This window comes from Triplophysa rosa, linkage group LG14 (genome assembly GCF_024868665.1).
Source record: "Triplophysa rosa linkage group LG14, Trosa_1v2, whole genome shotgun sequence".
Taxonomy (NCBI): domain Eukaryota; kingdom Metazoa; phylum Chordata; class Actinopteri; order Cypriniformes; family Nemacheilidae; genus Triplophysa; species Triplophysa rosa.
This window is the reverse complement of record NC_079903.1, coordinates 4,395,353-4,411,943: the sequence shown is the minus strand read 5'-3', so window position 1 is coordinate 4,411,943 and position 16,591 is coordinate 4,395,353. Positions and strand designations below refer to the sequence as shown.

The following is a 16,591-nucleotide window of genomic DNA, read 5'->3' as shown; positions in this document are numbered from 1 at the left end:
AACAAATTTATTCATATTAAGAAAAGACCTGGTTTTGATATCTACAGGAAGGAGAAACTATTGCTATTAATATTTTATGCAATTTATTTTGTGTTCTGAAGGATAACATTTGCACACCAAGTAAAGGAGATTTATCAAAAGGAATGTATATAAGTTCAAGTATTTTATATTACTTTAATTGTATTGAATTATAAAGCATATTTTATTCAATGAGCTTTACATATACAAACCCGATTCCAAAAAAGTTGGGACACTGTACAAATTGTGAATAAAAACAGAATGCAATGATGTGGAAGTTTCAAATTTCAATATTTTATTCAGAATACAACATAGATGACATATCAAATGTTTAAACTGAGAAAATGTATCATTTTAAGGGAAAAATAAGTTGATTTTAAATTTCATGGCATCAACACATCTCAAAAAAGTTGGGACAAGGCCATGTTTACCACTGTGTGGCATCCCCTCTTCTTTTTATAACAGTCTGCAAACGTCTGGGGACTGAGGAGACAAGTTGCTCAAGTTTAGGAATAGGAATGTTGTCCCATTCTTGTCTAATACAGGCTTCTAGTTGCTCGACTGTCTTAGGTCTTCTTTGTCGCATCTTCCTCTTTATGATGCGCCAAATGTTTTCTATGGGTGAAAGATCTGGACTGCAGGCTGGCCATTTCAGTACCCGGATCCTTCTTCTACGCAGCCGTGATGTTGTAATTGATGCAGTATGTGGTCTGGCATTGTCATGTTGGAAAATGCAAGGTCTTCCCTGAAAGAGACGACGTCTGGATGATAGCATATGTTGTTCTAGAACTTGGATATACCTTTCAGCATTGATGGTGCCTTTCCAGATGTGTAAGCTGCCCATGCCACACGCACTCATGCAACCCCATACCATCAGAGATGCAGGCTTCTGAACTGAGCGCTTATAACAACTTGGGTTGTCCTTGTCCTCTTTAGTCCGGATGACATGGCGTCCCAGTTTTCCAAAAAGAACTTCAAATTTTGATTCGTCTGACCACAGAACAGTTTTCCACTTTGCCACAGTCCATTTTAAATGAGCCTTGACCCAGAGAAAACGCCTGTGCTTCTGGATCATGTTTAGATATGGCTTCTTTTTTTACCTATAGATTTTTAGCCGGCAACGGCGAATGGCACGGTGGATTGTGTTCACCGACAATGTTTTCTGGAAGTATTCCTGAGCCCATGTTGTGATTTCCATTACAGTAGCATTCCTGTATGTGATGCAGTGCCGTCTAAGGGCCCGAAGATCACGGGCATCCAGTATGGTTTTCCGGCCTTGACCCTTACGCACAGAGATTGTTCCAGAGTCTCTGAATCTTTGGATGATATTATGCACTGTAGATGATGATAACTTCAAACTCTTTGCAATTTTTCTCTGAGAAACTCCTTTCTGATATTGCTCCACTATTTTTCGCCGCAGCATTGGGGGAATTGGTGATCCTCTGCCCATCTTGACTTCTGAGAGACACTGCCACTCTGAGAGGCTCTTTTTATACCCAATCATGTTGCCAATTGACCTATTAAGTTGCAAATTGGTCCTCCAGCTGTTCCTTATATGTACATTTAACTTTTCCGGCCTCTTATTGCTACCTGTCCCAACTTTTTTGGAATGTGTAGCTCTCATGAAATCCAAAATGAGCCAATATTTGGCATGACATTTCAAAATGTCTCACTTTCAACATTTGATATGTTATCTATATTCTAAGTTTATGAGATTCGTAAATTATTGCATTCCTTTTTTATTCACAATTTGTACAGTGTCCCAACTTTTTTGGAATCGGGTTTGTACATTTTTTTATTTAAAAACATTTAAAAAACAAAGTAGAAACAATAACACGTTTAAAAATATTGAAAAAATATATATATATGTAAATAAAGAAAAATAAAAGTCATGTACTGAGAAGCAAGAGAAAAAGTTGAGAAATAAGTCGAGTGTTTCTCTTGTGTTATTGTGGCCATGACCAGCCACGCCCCCGCGCTCGGTCCGACGTCCTGATTGGCTGACGCGGGTCCCAGGGCAGCTGTCCCGTCTCAGTCTAGACCTCAACCAGGCAGAACCCGCGCGACTGCGCCACGGACACATCGGAGCGCGCAGAAGTCACGGACGAGCCTGCGTGTCTGGATAACGGATATATCACAGGGTTCATTTTTCAGAACGGGATTAACGGACACGGTGACGTTTCATGCGTTAACGGAGGAGCTCCAGTAAAGCAGCCGAACCTTCCTGTTGGTTCTGGAAAGAGACTCGGAGAAAGTTTTGTATAGCGTGGACGCGTCTGTGATTCAGAGGGATTGTCGGTATTATGATGGATCGCTTCGGGTTTGTGCTCGTCGCGGCTGTGTTCGGGTTCGTGCACGCGTTCGGGGACGAGGAGGAGATGACCTGCGACCCGATCCGTATCTCCATGTGTCAGGATCTGGGATACAATGTGACCAAGATGCCGAACCTGGTGGGAAACGTGCTGCAGTCCGACGCCGAACTCCAGCTCACCACATTCACACCGCTGATACAGTACGGCTGCTCGAGCCAGCTGAAGGTACACACACACTCGCATATACACACACAGACTTCTGAGATTACACACACATTCTTCATACACACACATATGCACACACACGCACACACACACACACACACACACACACACACACACACGATACAGTAGGGCTACTCGAGCCAGTACACAAATACATACACATAGACTCATGTACACACATACACAGACTATACACACATAGACCCACACACATCTTAAAATGTACCTGGACACACACAACACTCTTGACTCTACACACACATACAGTATGATTCCAACACACACACTCACAAATTAAAATGTACTTGGACTACACACATACGTACACAGATCTTAGACACACTCTTTATTGTGCACTTTGGTACAAACTTTATCTGACTATACTATAAACACACGCGCATCTTAATTTACCACACACTATGTTAGTGTATTAGTTGTTTTCATACCCATACAATACACAATGCTCCAAACACAACTAACACAAACTTTTTAACATTATTAGTTTCGAAGCAGAACATGAGTAAATATAAAAATACTGTAGTGTTTCTATAGCTGTAGTGATTATAAACAAGCTTAATTTGAGAACAGTAGCAGTCTATGATAAAGTGTGTTTGTGCGTGTGTGAGCGCTGAAGACAGAGGCAGTTGTTGTTTTATTGACTCCCGCTCAGATTCCCCTCTGCGTTTGCAGAGGATCTCGTGATTAAAGTTGATATCACAAACATCTTCAACCACCAGCTCTTCTTTAAACTTTATGTTTAGTGTGTGCTGTAATAAACGTCATGTATAAACGCTTTTAGAGCGATTTGCGGTCGTTCTAATTTGTTAGTTGTGTCTGCGTTCCCAGATGACCCCCCAAAAAATCCACAGGTTCCTCCCCTGAGTACGGTCACGTTCTCTGAAACTTCCCTACATGTACACGGCAGGAAAAACACTCAGGAAAACCACGCAAACTCGCCACCGCACAAAGTCGATTCTTTTCTTTCCAGGAAAGATGTAGTTGGTTTGATGGTTCGCATTGAATGTCTAATTCTGTCGTTTTCTTTCTCTCCTAGTTCTTCTTGTGCTCAGTCTACGTTCCCATGTGCACCGAGAAGGTTCCCATCCCGATCGGGCCGTGCGGAAGCATGTGCATGTCCGTCAAGAGGAAGTGTCTTCCGGTCCTGCAGGAGTTCGGATTCGTGTGGCCGGATCTTCTTAACTGCAGTCTGTTTCCGCCCACCAACGACCAGAATCACATGTGCATGGAGGGTCCGGGCGACGAGGACCCACCCTTCCACGCTGTCCGGCCTCTAGCTCCGCAGGAGGAGGAGTGCGTGACGCTGGGCGCCGGCGTGGAGCAGTACGCGTGGGTGAAACGCAGCGGCAGCTGTTCGTTGCAGTGCGGATATGACACGGGACTGTACCGCCGCCAGGCCAAAGTCTTCACGGACGTTTGGATGGCGGTGTGGGCGGTGCTCTGCTTCATCTCCACCACGTTCACCGTTCTGACCTTCCTGGTGGACTCATCGCGCTTCTCCTACCCCGAGCGGCCCATCATCTTCCTCAGCATGTGCTACAACATCTACAGCGTGGCCTTCATCGTGCGGCTGACTGTGGGACGCGAGCGCATCTCCTGCGACCTGGAGGAGGCGGCCGTGCCGGTTCTGGTGCAGGAGGGACTGAAGAGCACGGGCTGCGCCATCGTCTTCCTCCTGTCGTATTTCTTCGGTATGGCGAGCTCCATCTGGTGGGTGATCCTGACGCTGACGTGGTTCCTGGCAGCGGGTCTCAAGTGGGGTCACGAGGCCATCGAGATGCACAGCTCGTATTTCCACATCGCGGCGTGGGCCATTCCTGCCGTTAAAACCATTGTCATCCTCATCATGCGGCTGGTGGACGCCGACGACCTCACTGGGATGTGCTACGTGGGGAACCAGAACCTGGACGCGCTCACCGGGTTCGTCGTGGCGCCGCTTTTCACCTACCTGGTGATTGGAACGTTGTTCATTGCCGCCGGTCTGGTGGCGCTGTTTAAGATCCGCTCCAACCTGCAGAAGGACGGAACGAAGACGGACAAGTTAGAACGGTTGATGGTGAAGATCGGCGTGTTCTCCGTGCTCTACACGGTGCCGGCCACGTGCGTCATCGCATGCTATTTCTACGAGATCTCCAACTGGGCGGACTTTCGGCAGTCGGCGCGCGATTCCTACATGGCGGCGGAGATGCTGCGTATGTTCATGTCTCTGCTGGTGGGCATCACTTCGGGGATGTGGGTGTGGTCGGCCAAAACGCTTCACACGTGGCAGCGGTGTTCTCATCGACTCATTCACAGTGGACGAAACGGCCGCGTCAAACGGACGACCAATGGTTGGGTCAAACCGGGCAAAGGCAACGAGACGGTCGTGTGAAAAGAAAGAGGGAGAAAGATGGAGGGAATGGAACGCCTCAGGGAACGACGCAGGATGGAGAAAACTGAGACGAGCACGCCACCATGTGGACATGTCATGTAACTGCACCGCTCTCTCCCTCTCACAGAGTTCATGTAGCACTAATTGACGTCGTCTTCATACTTTTTGACACGAAATGTTCTTAAGTTGATTGTACACTGGACAGTCCTGGTGCAGCAGGGATGCAGTTTTTCTGTGTAAATACAATATTCAGTGATTTGTGCACTACGGCTAACGTCAATTCTCACTGAAGTGCCTTAGTTTCAGAGGAAACGTGCTAGCTACTCAACCAAACCTGGTGCTACGTTCTTACTGTGGTATCTGTGTGAGGTTTACCGCGGTAAAGCACCTCAGCCATCAGAGACATTTACCTCACGGCTGCTTGCTCCGCTTCTCCCGTCACTTACAATAATATCTGTGTTATAATCCCACAACCTTTCAATGCTGCGTTCACGTCAACTTTTGAAAAGACCGTACGTTTGAGATTCTGCTTGAAAGGGATAGCTCACCCAACCATATTTTCATCATTCCAAACGTGTGTGACTTTCTTTTTTCTGCAGTAAATAAAAGAAGATGTTTGAGGAATGTTGGTCACCACAACATTGATTTTCATTGTATGAACACAAACCACTGAGACATTTCTCAAAATATCTTCTTTTGTGTTGAACTGAAGAAAGAGTCAGGTATACAGTCGATTTTGAATGACATGAGGGTGAACAAATGACGACAGATATTTTTTAGGTGGACTGTCCCTTTAAAGCTGCTGTAATTCTGGTTGTTTTTATGTTAAGAATATAAATTAGCACAGATGTGAATTAGTCAAAGACTTGAGTAATTATGGTATTTCCATTTTGACGTGAGCGATTTGTAAATGCTTATGTTTAGGTTTCAGAACAAAAGTACATCTTGAATATTTGGTTACTGTCTGATTTTGATATGACAAAGCTCTGATGTTGTCCATGTGAAGACACGTTTTCCCTCAAATGACTGAATATGATGTGACAATCACTGACGGTGCTCTCGGGAGCGCTGAATGTATTCACTGTTTCTGCCTTTTGTAAAAGTGCCTCAGATTCACGCGGGTGGTACACGCAGTCCTGGATTTCATGAAGAACCTCCAGATCCATTTGTACATAAACCGGTGTTTGTAGCTGTTTTAATATTTGTCATTTTTGTCTTATGAAATGCTAATTTATCTTTGTAAAAACTAAAAATGTATGAACAAAAATTTATTTAAGGAGGCTTTTGTATCAGATGGAGAAATTAAATGTTGAAAATGATCTTGGAGTCTATTGTTCATTATCTTATAAGCTTTTGAAGTTTCGAACGTCTTGTGACTTTGGAAAATCTGCCTTCTGTGGCACGGAATGAAAACATTGTTTAGGGAATTATACACTAAATCTCTCTCCAGAGCATTAGAGGTAAATCCCACTCACACCCTTGACTCTCTCTCTTTGTTTCTGACTTGTTTTTTAAACGTGTTGCAGACAGATTTACCCACCAGCCCTACTTTCATCTTTTAGACGCAGCTTCAGATGAGTTTAGCTCTCTTCATGTTCAACGCAGATATCATAATCACACGGGTCAAACATATTCACTTCTCTGTGAATGATGATTCAAAGCAACCATCCATGGTCAACCAGATATGAGTGATAAAAACTACAGAAATGTACATTTGAACTCTTATTTGACCCCATATCACAACTATGGCCCATGAATACCTGACTGGAATAAATCTCTTTTACTAGATTTGCCATTGAGGATTTACCTTTGTTCTCATCAGAAATATAATATAGTTACATACCGTGTAACACGTAGCCTTAATATTAGAGATGCACCGATATGTCTGCCAATAATCAGTATCGGTCAGTAAAAGCACATTTTCACGCTATCGGCCGATGATCAGGGCCGATATATCCTGTCAATCAAACGAGGACAGGAAAATGCAATGAATTTGTGCTCTGAATATTGAAAATGTTAAGAAACATCACCAGTTTGATGTTCAATATTATTAGTCATTATATGAATTAATAATATTCAGAAAGTTACTAATCTTAATTTAATTTACAGAATCAGTATCGGCACCAGCAGATTTCGCTCTGAATAATCAGCTATCGGCATCAGAAATTTTTCAATTTCAGCTTGATGAATATATAAAGTCTCAGAAAATGTATTATTATGAATATACTGAATCATCTGCTTGCATTTTCCTGTTGATGCACATAGGCCTACATTTTGTATTTAAGATACAAAAGAAGCATGTGTTATGGATGGGACAAAAAGAACACTTTTTCATGAGAAGACTAAGCCCTCAAATTTAAACCACAGAATATTGACATCCGAGCTCTCCGTATGGTAAAACCCTTTGGTAAAACTGTCTTTTCATGGTAAGGTTGACCTTGGAATTGTTCAGTTAGGTAGTACACAGCCTTATTGGGTTAGTTCCAAAAACAACATAGTCTTCAATGTTCAAATGTTCAGTGTTAAAAAACCACAAATTTAACAAAAAAGCATAATATAGCAGGACTGTTTTAAAATAATATCTTCAGCAAGGTCACATTCGTCAAATACAACATATGAAGAGTTTGGTTCCAAAATGTCAAAAATCATGTTTCTTTCTTGTGCATTCCAATTAATATCAATCAAACTGCAGTTGGTTTGTTTTGATTTAAACCACAATAACTTAAAAAATACAACTAACTAACACAATAAAAACATGATTTTTGAAAAGTTATCTCCTTTTGAAACCAAACTCTAAATACATTTTACATCCCACTTACATGGGACTCTTGGCCAATTAAATCTCCCTAAAAACACAGACAAACGCGTCTCATCTGAACAGATGCTGTTATTTAACTCATGATTGATTTCATAAGTAAATCTCTTACTCCACCTACTGCTCAAAACCAGCAACAACACCACTAAAACTATTAAACATAACTTAAACAGAGTTTGTCTGTTTTACACATAACACACGCCTGAAGACCTTTTTTACTACATATTTGGTCACCTCTGTTTTGCAGTACAAATTTGACATAATAATGAAACCATAGTCAACAAGCAATTGAATTAGTTCTTTATTTTAGCTAAAAACACAGAAATAAGTTATGTATAAATTACAGAGTAGAAGTAGGAGGTTTTTCATACGGTCAGAAAGCAAAGTGCATCAAGACATTTCCATAAGGAAACGGGTTTAATTTCAATGGAAAGTTCATTATCCCATCAACGTTCACCCTGAGAACAGTTATAACACAAAATAATGAGAAATACTAAACAGTTGAATGTATAAATGTCAGCGTTTGAAGTGCTTTAAAAATATTGCTGTATTTGTTCATGTGTCTATGGTGTAAAGAAATGAACTTCTTTGAGAACCGGCTTTAAAATAAAGCATCACATCAAGGCTTCTAGAAGCAAATGAAATGTCCCTTCAGCGTGAACAAACGTAACAATCGCCATTTCATAGAAAACAGTTATTAAACTGTTCTATATACTGACCCTGAATCATAATATTTATTTCTGATAGCCCTTTTGGAAAGGCTTAAAGCTTTTTTTGGACATTTGGAACACCGCGGACTCACACAATCTGTACATGCAGTATATTGTGGTGTATAAAATGTCATATTTCATTGTTTACAGGGACAGTTGACCCAAAAATGAAATTTCATTCATTATTTATTCACTCTCATATCATTGAAAACCTGTATGAGTTTCTTCCGCAGAACACAAAAGAAGATATTTTGAAGAGTGTTGATAACCAAACAACACTGAACACCTTATTGACTGCGGTTGTATGAACACTGAGACCTTTATCAAAATATATTTTGTGTTTCGCAGAAGAACGAGTCAGATACAGATATTGAATGACATGAAGGTTAAAAAATTATGTCAATTTTTTCAACAAAATGAAACATTCGTACTTCAGTGCGCCATTATAAATTGGCCAAATAAAAAAAACTTAGCTGCTCCCTTTAAAAGGAAATGATCGGCTATGCCAAATAAATAACTCTGATATAAAAAGTGACTTTAAAAATGTGAAAAGTCACCGTTGGATAGTCGTTGTTGTTCTGTGCGAGCGTTTGTCAAGGCCTGTAGCCAAACAGCTCATACAACAGCCGGTAAAGCCAATTTTACATAACATTCAGTCGGACGAGCCGTCTTCACGACGACCCTCTGAGGTCCGGCTGATGCTGCTGCAGGTGCGTCTGCGGATGCAGACAATCTTCAGACGCTTCTCGGCATCTGCTGCTCACGTCTCAGCTGTCCTGAGGCTGCGAATGGCAGTCGCTAATTAGAAATACAGGCATTTCATTGGTTACTCTTTGTGTGGACAGCATACAGTACTCGTGTGTCGTGTGATACGAGAGCACGAGATACCTACGCTAATGGAACTTCAACATCGGCATCACCTGTGGAGACAAAAACAGAGATTGAAACACATCATCTACAACTGAACTGAGATTCGATAGTTGAAGAGCCGATTCTGAATTGACCTGGGACGGGGCGTCTTCGGCCACAGCACTTCCGTATTATGTAAACAGATGGAACAATAAATACTATCAGCAGCAGGACAGCGATTGCTGAAATCACAGCTGCATCGAGAGAGAATTTCTCATCATCTGCCTTACCTGCAAGAATAAAACAAACTCACATAATACAACTCACAAACAATTTGGAATATCGCATAAAAAATGCTGGATTCTTAAAATGTGCATAAAAACGCATGGGCTCAATTGAATGGGATTATGATTTTGATCAGATATTAAGATAAATGTGCATAAACTATGTTGAAAACACATTTACTGAATACATTTCTCAAGGTGCATCAAAAAGTCACGTGACTTTACTTCAATGGGTCATGTAAGTCGAAAAATGGTGGAGATAACAATGTCTGAACATTTTTAAATGTTGTGTTTAAAAAATATGTGATGTCAATTTTTGATGGTAAACAAAACAACTAAAACACACAGATCCCAGAACTGACAATACATGACATGGTCGTGTTTATTGCATTTCATTATTGCAAGTATTTTACATGTACCTTTTATTAAGTCATATTTGGCACCAAGTTACGGGGACACTGTTTTTTTTTACACAAATGTTTTATGCTAAATTTCAATTTGGCACATTTGGATGACAACACAGGTTATGACATGCAAAGACTTTCAGAACCTCACCCTGACAAACTGTAGTCATGTTTGACGTAGCGCCTCCTATTGAACAGCTGACATTGGTGGGTTGGTTGCAGTGGTACGAGAGGCTTTCAGAAATGGTCCATGTTTTAAAGTTTTGTTCTTGAATACTATTGTTCTGAAGGTCATTCATCAGGCTTAGATTAAGCTCCGCCCATCTCACGGCACCCCAGGGGTATCCGCCAGCTGCCCAACAGCTCAGCCGACAGCTCCTCGCACCGCTTGCAGGTTCGTTGCATGTCGCCGTCACGTTGGGAATGTTGTATTTGGCTATAAAAGAAGGGAACAGAGTGACATTTTAGAGATCTGGAGAACACCACCCGTTCAACCCCACCCACAATGTTTCACTTCCCCATAAAGAATTAGAAACCACGTCAATAAAGACGTCCCGGGCTCTTAGTCAGCAGTAAGTTTCCAAAACGAACACACATTCGCCCACGGATAGACACATGTACAGACATGCACATTATTAATCAAGTGATGATTTATTCTAATGTATCCTGTAACATACCTGTAACTGTGAGATAGATCGTAAACTGTTTTTTTGTTTCTCGGGTTTTGAAAACGACACACTCATACAATCCTTCGTCGGAAACCGAGATGTTTCTCATTTCCATGCTGAGTTCTGTTCGATTTATTGTGGTTCTGTACTTGTACTGAGGAGGAATGGCCAGCTCTTGCACCGTGTCAAAACCATTGATGAACTCTGCACCACCTCCATTATTTTTCTGTATGTACAAGCGGACAGGACTGTTCGTTCCAGGACATCGTAATGTGACGCTTTGACCTAAAACAGCCGTGAAGTTTCTCGCCTCGGTTCCTTCACCTGCTCAAACACACGGCCAAAATACTGTTTACATTATACAGATGATATGTGCTTGATATGTTGATGATTCATTTTTCAACTGGCTTAGTGTGTCAGTAATGAGAAATATACAGTAAAATAAAAGATGTTCCCTTTAAAATTATGTGATATAAGGATATGCACTCAATTGATTTCCATGTTTTTCTTGTCAATTTGTTGTCTTTTTCTGTAATTTTATAGTTTTTGACCGTATTTTAAAAAGAAATTGTAAAAAAAGAAATAATTTTCTGGCAGCTGGGGCACCAGCAATTAACTGTAAAATAACAGGTTTTCCCTGTAAACGTACATTTTCTCCCCTGGTTTTAGTCTTTTTCTGTCATTTTACGGTTTTTGACCGTATTTCAAAAAAGAAATTTTAAAACCCTGTAAAAAATCAGTTTTTTTACATTTCACGTGGAAAATCTGTAAATTCTGTAAAATTACAGGAAATATTAAAATAACATTTTCATATGACATTTCTCACATGTTGCAATTATGACCTGCTTTGCCGTTACTGTAATTTACCCCTCAGACAGGTAAAATAATGTACACAAGGTAATGGTGTGCAACCAGAGGTTGTGTGATTCTCACCGGGTTTGACTGCCAGCAGCACTGAGATGCAAACAAATCTGTTAGAAACAAACACATTAAAATGAAAGAACACACTCAAAATCATGTCACATTAGCATACTCCTCCGTGCTAAAAACAATAAACATATCTGTCTGAATTTCCCATGACTCACTTCAATGAAAAATGAGACGACTCAAAATAGCAGAATCAGTGGAGATTATCAGAAGACAATATAGAGATAACGATAAATCATTGACCTAAACCCTAATATTATCCAAGCGTACAGTCATCTAGCATTGATATCACTTCCTCAAGGAATTTTAAGTGTCAAACCTTTAAAATGTTAAAGAGGTCTGTGCTAGTGTGCTGCTCCTATAGACACAAGTATTTTATTTCTCTTTAACAGAAATGTCAAACTCCATCCTGGAAAGACAAAGCTTTAACCCTGATCAAACCTGAACCAGGTAAATAAAGTTTTCAGGGACGTCTGAAAGGTGTGATGGAGGTAAAACCCTGCAGCAGACTAAACCACATCAGCGTCAACACGGCCGAACACTGAAGTGAAACAAGAGATGTGTTTTGTTTTTATATGCGTCACTAGATCGAGTTATTCTTATCTGCATGGCACATTTCGCAATCCACGTCGTTTCAAAGCAGCTTCACGGAGAATCCCGGCATGATGTCTTGAACTATCCAGAGAGCATCCAAAGGCGACCGTAACAAGTAGAAACAAAAATGCAAACGTATTCCCTTGAGCTCTTTCTAATGTTACGCAGATCAAAGCACTCAAATGCAAATGTACAAAGCCACAATCATTCAAAGGCAGACATATGAGTCTATGCACTGTGTGTACTTCCCTTTCAGTTCAAGAACTGAGAAAAAAACTCTGACTCTCACACACACTGCCTCTCTTCACTATCCCTGTGAGTGCATAAAAAGTGATGCAGGAATACTTACAGAGAACAGACGGAGCTCCTCATGGCTTCATGTGTGCCTGCAGACTGATTCCAAAACAGGAATATCACGCCTACAAAGAGAAGGTGAGAGATGATGTCATCCAGTCCCTTCATATCGATACTGACAGAGGGAATTCCCTTGGAACACACCTTCACACAAGGATGCTGACTGAACACAGTTATCATTAAACTAAATGAAGCTCAACAAAACTAACTTAAAAACATCAAATAATCCAATAATATATATATATATACTATATGTATACGTGTATGAAAAACATGAAAACAAAAAGAATAAGTATATGATAATGTTTGTATTTATATGTAACTTAAAAGGTTCTGCAGACTCATCATGTTTAATAATAGCCGTATTGCCTGAGGATAAAAACTTCTCAGTATCTGTGTTATTCGTCTTCATTGCAAACAGACGTGGATGTGGTTTTACTGCATGCAGAAGCATTGAACTAAACTACAGTGAATGAGCTGGTTTACTAGAAAAAGAGAGAGCACTACACAAAACCTCACTGTACATATTTTGCATACAGCCTACATGAATACAGTATTGACAATAAGGTACCCTATAAATAGCCTAAATAAAGATACCAAAAGACAAGTTTGTTTAGAGCTGAAATCCAAAAGGACACTCAGATACGTTTTAATACGTCTAATACGACATGCAAACTTTGGAAAACAAAACATGCTTCTTCCCATTGACAAGGATTGATTGCTCAAGTCAACAGATTCTACTCTGTTAATCTCATGTGTAAATATTATACAAATAATGTTACCATTGCTTTAAAGTAATTTTTCACCCTCTATCAAGTCAAGTCAATTGTCATGGTGGATCACTCAGTAAATATTTGTCATTCAAGGACTTCTATCTCCAGAATTTTTTTTATTATCAACATCAAATTGTTTGTTTTTACTGCATGCAGAATAGCAGGCTACTAAACTAATGCGAGTGACATGCGCGTTCACAGAAATCAAAGAGCTTTTCTCGCGTCCATGTTAAACTGGAACTCTTCCAGTGAAATAAAATCCCCTTACGGCCAATCAAAAGGAGAACTCGAACCGATCTTCTACAACAAATAAACAAAAATATACGAAAGGAAAATAAAGCATACGAACATAAACAGCAACTTATCTCTTCATGAGATAAAAACGCGTCCCGACAAAGATGAAACTGATCGTGTCTGATAATAACAGGTTTAATCAATTAAACTCTTGTGAAAAGGATCGATCTGATCCAGCTGTGATCAGACACGCGGTTCGAGACAGACAGAGAGGCATTTAAAGAGTTTAAGTGTAAACATGATCGAGCGCTTACCGAATCACGAGCGTCTCCTCTATAGCGCGCGCCTCAAATGAAATCATTCAGAGAGAGCGAGAGAGAAAGCGAGAGAGACTGCAGAAAGAGGAAGTGTTTTATTGAAATGTGTAAACTTAGATTCGTTTACATATCTCGACTCACACGAGAGTGAGACTGTTAGACAAACTGTCTGAGAATGTGTGTATATAGGTTACTTTAGTATTTACTAGTATTTACTGTACATATAGAAAACAATGTAGAATATAGTATATAGTATAGAATATCAGTTTTTTTAATCTTACTATAGTAAATATTGAACTACGATAAACTATTAGCTACCATAGTTACACTCTAGTATACTATCATATATTTAATAAAACATACTACAGTACAATTCACTCTAGTAAATACTAAAGTATACTACAGCACTTAAGGGGGTTGTTACACTTGTATGTAAATCACTTAAAGGCATCTGCTAAATGAATTAATGTACATTTTATTAACCTTATACAAAGTACGCTTTAATGTCTTCAAAAATGATATATGACTGTTTTGCTCTGTGAGTGTGGCTAGACTGAAAGCTGGCTAAAAACAACACTTCCCATGATGCACTGCATCTGTAAATCATAATACTGAAAGCAAACATAAAACACTTACACACATACAGTACAGACAGTTTACCATCATATTAAATATCAATACACTACATTAGGCTACTGGATGTGTCGCGTGTGTGCATTATGCAACACAGTGTCACGGGAATTCGTGTCAGTCAGCACGACTTTTTTCGTTTCACCCAGCACGACTTTCAATCTAATGCATTTTAATACGCGGTATCTTTCATATGTAGGCTACAGTATAAATATTTATCAACGAAATCTTATGGGACTTAATACCTATTTTACAAGGTGGCTCATTCGTGTGAATTTCGTGTTTTGTTATGATTTGACTTTTCCCCTGTGACGTTAGGTTTAGGGGCGGGGTTAGGGGAGCCATTTATCATTGTTTTGCCACCTTGTGAAACTCGCGTTTTCAGAAAAAAATAGCCTTTGCGGCTGTGATTTTAGGGTTTGGGGTGAAGTAAGGTGTTGGTTAGCCACATCCTAAAATATGTACGACTTGATATCAGGTTATAAAAATATAAATGTAAATACACACGCAGTTTGTGTATAGAAAGTCGTGCTGAGTGACACGAAAAGAAAGTCGTGCTGAGTGACATTAAAAAAAGGTAGTGCTCACTGACACGAAAAAAATGAGGATATTCGTGTCCAAGAACACTAATAAATAGATTTCAAATTTCGTGTCTATGCCACGAACTGCCGTGAGACTAGGTTGGTCTTATGGGAACAAGCATCTTCGTGGGAAATAATGTCTTATTGTAAATGTCAATGTTTGTTTATAGTAACAACATTTTCATGCATTAACGACAGTGGGAAAGTCCCTTCAGGGCATGCAAATAAATGTTTGGTCAGGTGATCGCAGCAGACAGAGATAATGCTGAATGAAAATCATTCCTTAAAGTGATGTGGATCAATCATTCATCAGAATTTCTGTGTACATCCACCCTCACAACACCTGCAGTATCACTCCTGTACATTTCAGTTTCTGGAAAATTGTACAGAAAAGTAGGATAGGTAGTAAATTGAACAGAATTGTGACATTAATTACACCAAAAGTAATCTATTGACAGAAATGCAATATATTATACATAGTAACTATGCCTTCAGAGGTATAAAGACCTTACATAACGAAGCTCTTAGAATTAGCTATTTCTATCTACATACACCGTGGGTCCCCTTACATGGATTTCGCCATGTTGTTTCCACGTTCCGTAAATACGTTATCTCCTTTGGCAAAGAAATGAAAACGTGACAACATATAAGTTCTGTGTCAGCCGCCATACTGCTTCGAAAGGGAGGGGTGAAGTGAACCGTTGGTTACAGTTCACAACATCACCACTAGATGCTGCTAAATTTCATATGCTGGACTTTTAAGTCGGCTTTAAAATATTTTTACCATCAGTCAGACATGCCACATGAGTTGGGTAAACCGCAGTAAATTGTAGTATTTTATAGTAAATAGTAGCCCTCCAAACTATGTAGGTCCGTATATAATCCTACGCCTCCTATATGAAAAATACTGCAGTATATCGGCTACTATACTAATTACATTAGCAAACTGAGGTAAATGGTAGTATTCCTGATAGCACACATACATCTGGCTTACGTCTATTTGACGTTTGCATTTACATCTGCAAGACATCTGCAATACGTAGTTTGCTCATCTGCAATACGTCTCGGAGACGTCTGCTGTCAGACGTCATATAGACCTCTAGAATATGTCTGTAAGATGTTTATGATTTAGAATGGATGTAAGATGTTTAGCAGATGTTTTTACACAGCAGATGTTTTCCAGATCTCCAGATCTTTAGCAGACGTATTACAGACATTCAGACGTCTCCCAGACGTATTGCAGATGAGCAAACTATGTATTGCAGATGTAAATGCAGACGTCAAATAGACGTAAGCCAGATAGATTGTGCTATCTGGGATACCATATATATTATAACGAATATACTACAGTGTAGTATGTAATAGCATATACTAGGATTAACTACAATAAATTGATCGATTGAACTGTAGAAAATACTGTGATATACTTTAATATTTACTATAGCACTGTTCAAAACTAGTATCTAGGAATGTTACTTACTATAGTCCATACAATCTTATACTACAG

At 39.8% G+C, this 16,591-nt stretch overlaps 2 protein-coding genes across 5 annotated transcripts; one reads left to right on the top strand and one right to left on the bottom strand.

Annotated features, from left to right (window-relative positions):
* The first annotated feature begins 2,087 nt into the window (after positions 1–2,087).
* fzd4 (frizzled class receptor 4) lies at positions 2,088–6,274 on the top strand. Its single transcript, XM_057350918.1, has 2 exons — positions 2,088–2,555; positions 3,610–6,274. Exons 1-2 carry the CDS (start codon positions 2,322–2,324, stop codon positions 4,942–4,944), a joined length of 1,569 nt encoding a protein of 522 aa, XP_057206901.1. The 5' UTR covers positions 2,088–2,321; the 3' UTR covers positions 4,945–6,274.
* Positions 6,275–8,044: 1,770 nt separating this feature from the next.
* LOC130565280 (T-lymphocyte activation antigen CD80) lies at positions 8,045–13,927 on the bottom strand. Of its 4 annotated transcripts, XM_057351895.1 has the most exons (8): positions 13,871–13,927; positions 12,545–12,614; positions 11,608–11,645; positions 10,684–10,998; positions 10,158–10,442; positions 9,474–9,608; positions 9,362–9,389; positions 8,045–9,267 (listed from the first exon to the last, which is right to left on the bottom strand). In XM_057351895.1, the coding sequence occupies exons 2-8, from the start codon at positions 12,565–12,567 to the stop codon at positions 9,237–9,239; spliced, it is 855 nt and encodes a 284-aa protein (XP_057207878.1). In that variant the 5' UTR covers positions 12,568–12,614; positions 13,871–13,927; the 3' UTR covers positions 8,045–9,236. The 4 variants fall into 4 exon arrangements, with proteins under 4 accessions (XP_057207878.1, XP_057207879.1, XP_057207876.1 ...); XM_057351896.1 differs by lacking the exons at positions 12,545–12,614; positions 13,871–13,927 and having other exon boundaries at positions 9,358–9,389; positions 11,608–12,536; XM_057351893.1 differs by lacking the exons at positions 12,545–12,614; positions 13,871–13,927 and having other exon boundaries at positions 11,608–12,536.
* Between the last annotated feature and the right edge of the window lie 2,664 nt (positions 13,928–16,591).

Excerpts from the sequence above, each read along its gene's own strand:
- LOC130565280 (XM_057351893.1), bottom strand. The coding sequence starts at position 11,692 with ATGATTTTGAGTGTGTTCTTTCATTTTAATGTGTTTGTTTCTAACAGA. Across the intron at positions 10,443-10,683 it reads GATCTATCTCACAGTTACAG|CCAAATACAACATTCCCAAC; the intron begins GTATGTTACAGG and ends CTTCTTTTATAG. Across the intron at positions 9,609-10,157 it reads CATGACTACAGTTTGTCAGG|GTAAGGCAGATGATGAGAAA; the intron begins GTGAGGTTCTGA and ends TTATTCTTGCAG.
- fzd4 (XM_057350918.1), top strand. The coding sequence starts at position 2,322 with ATGATGGATCGCTTCGGGTTTGTGCTCGTCGCGGCTGTGTTCGGGTTC. Across the intron at positions 2,556-3,609 it reads GCTGCTCGAGCCAGCTGAAG|TTCTTCTTGTGCTCAGTCTA; the intron begins GTACACACACAC and ends TTTCTCTCCTAG.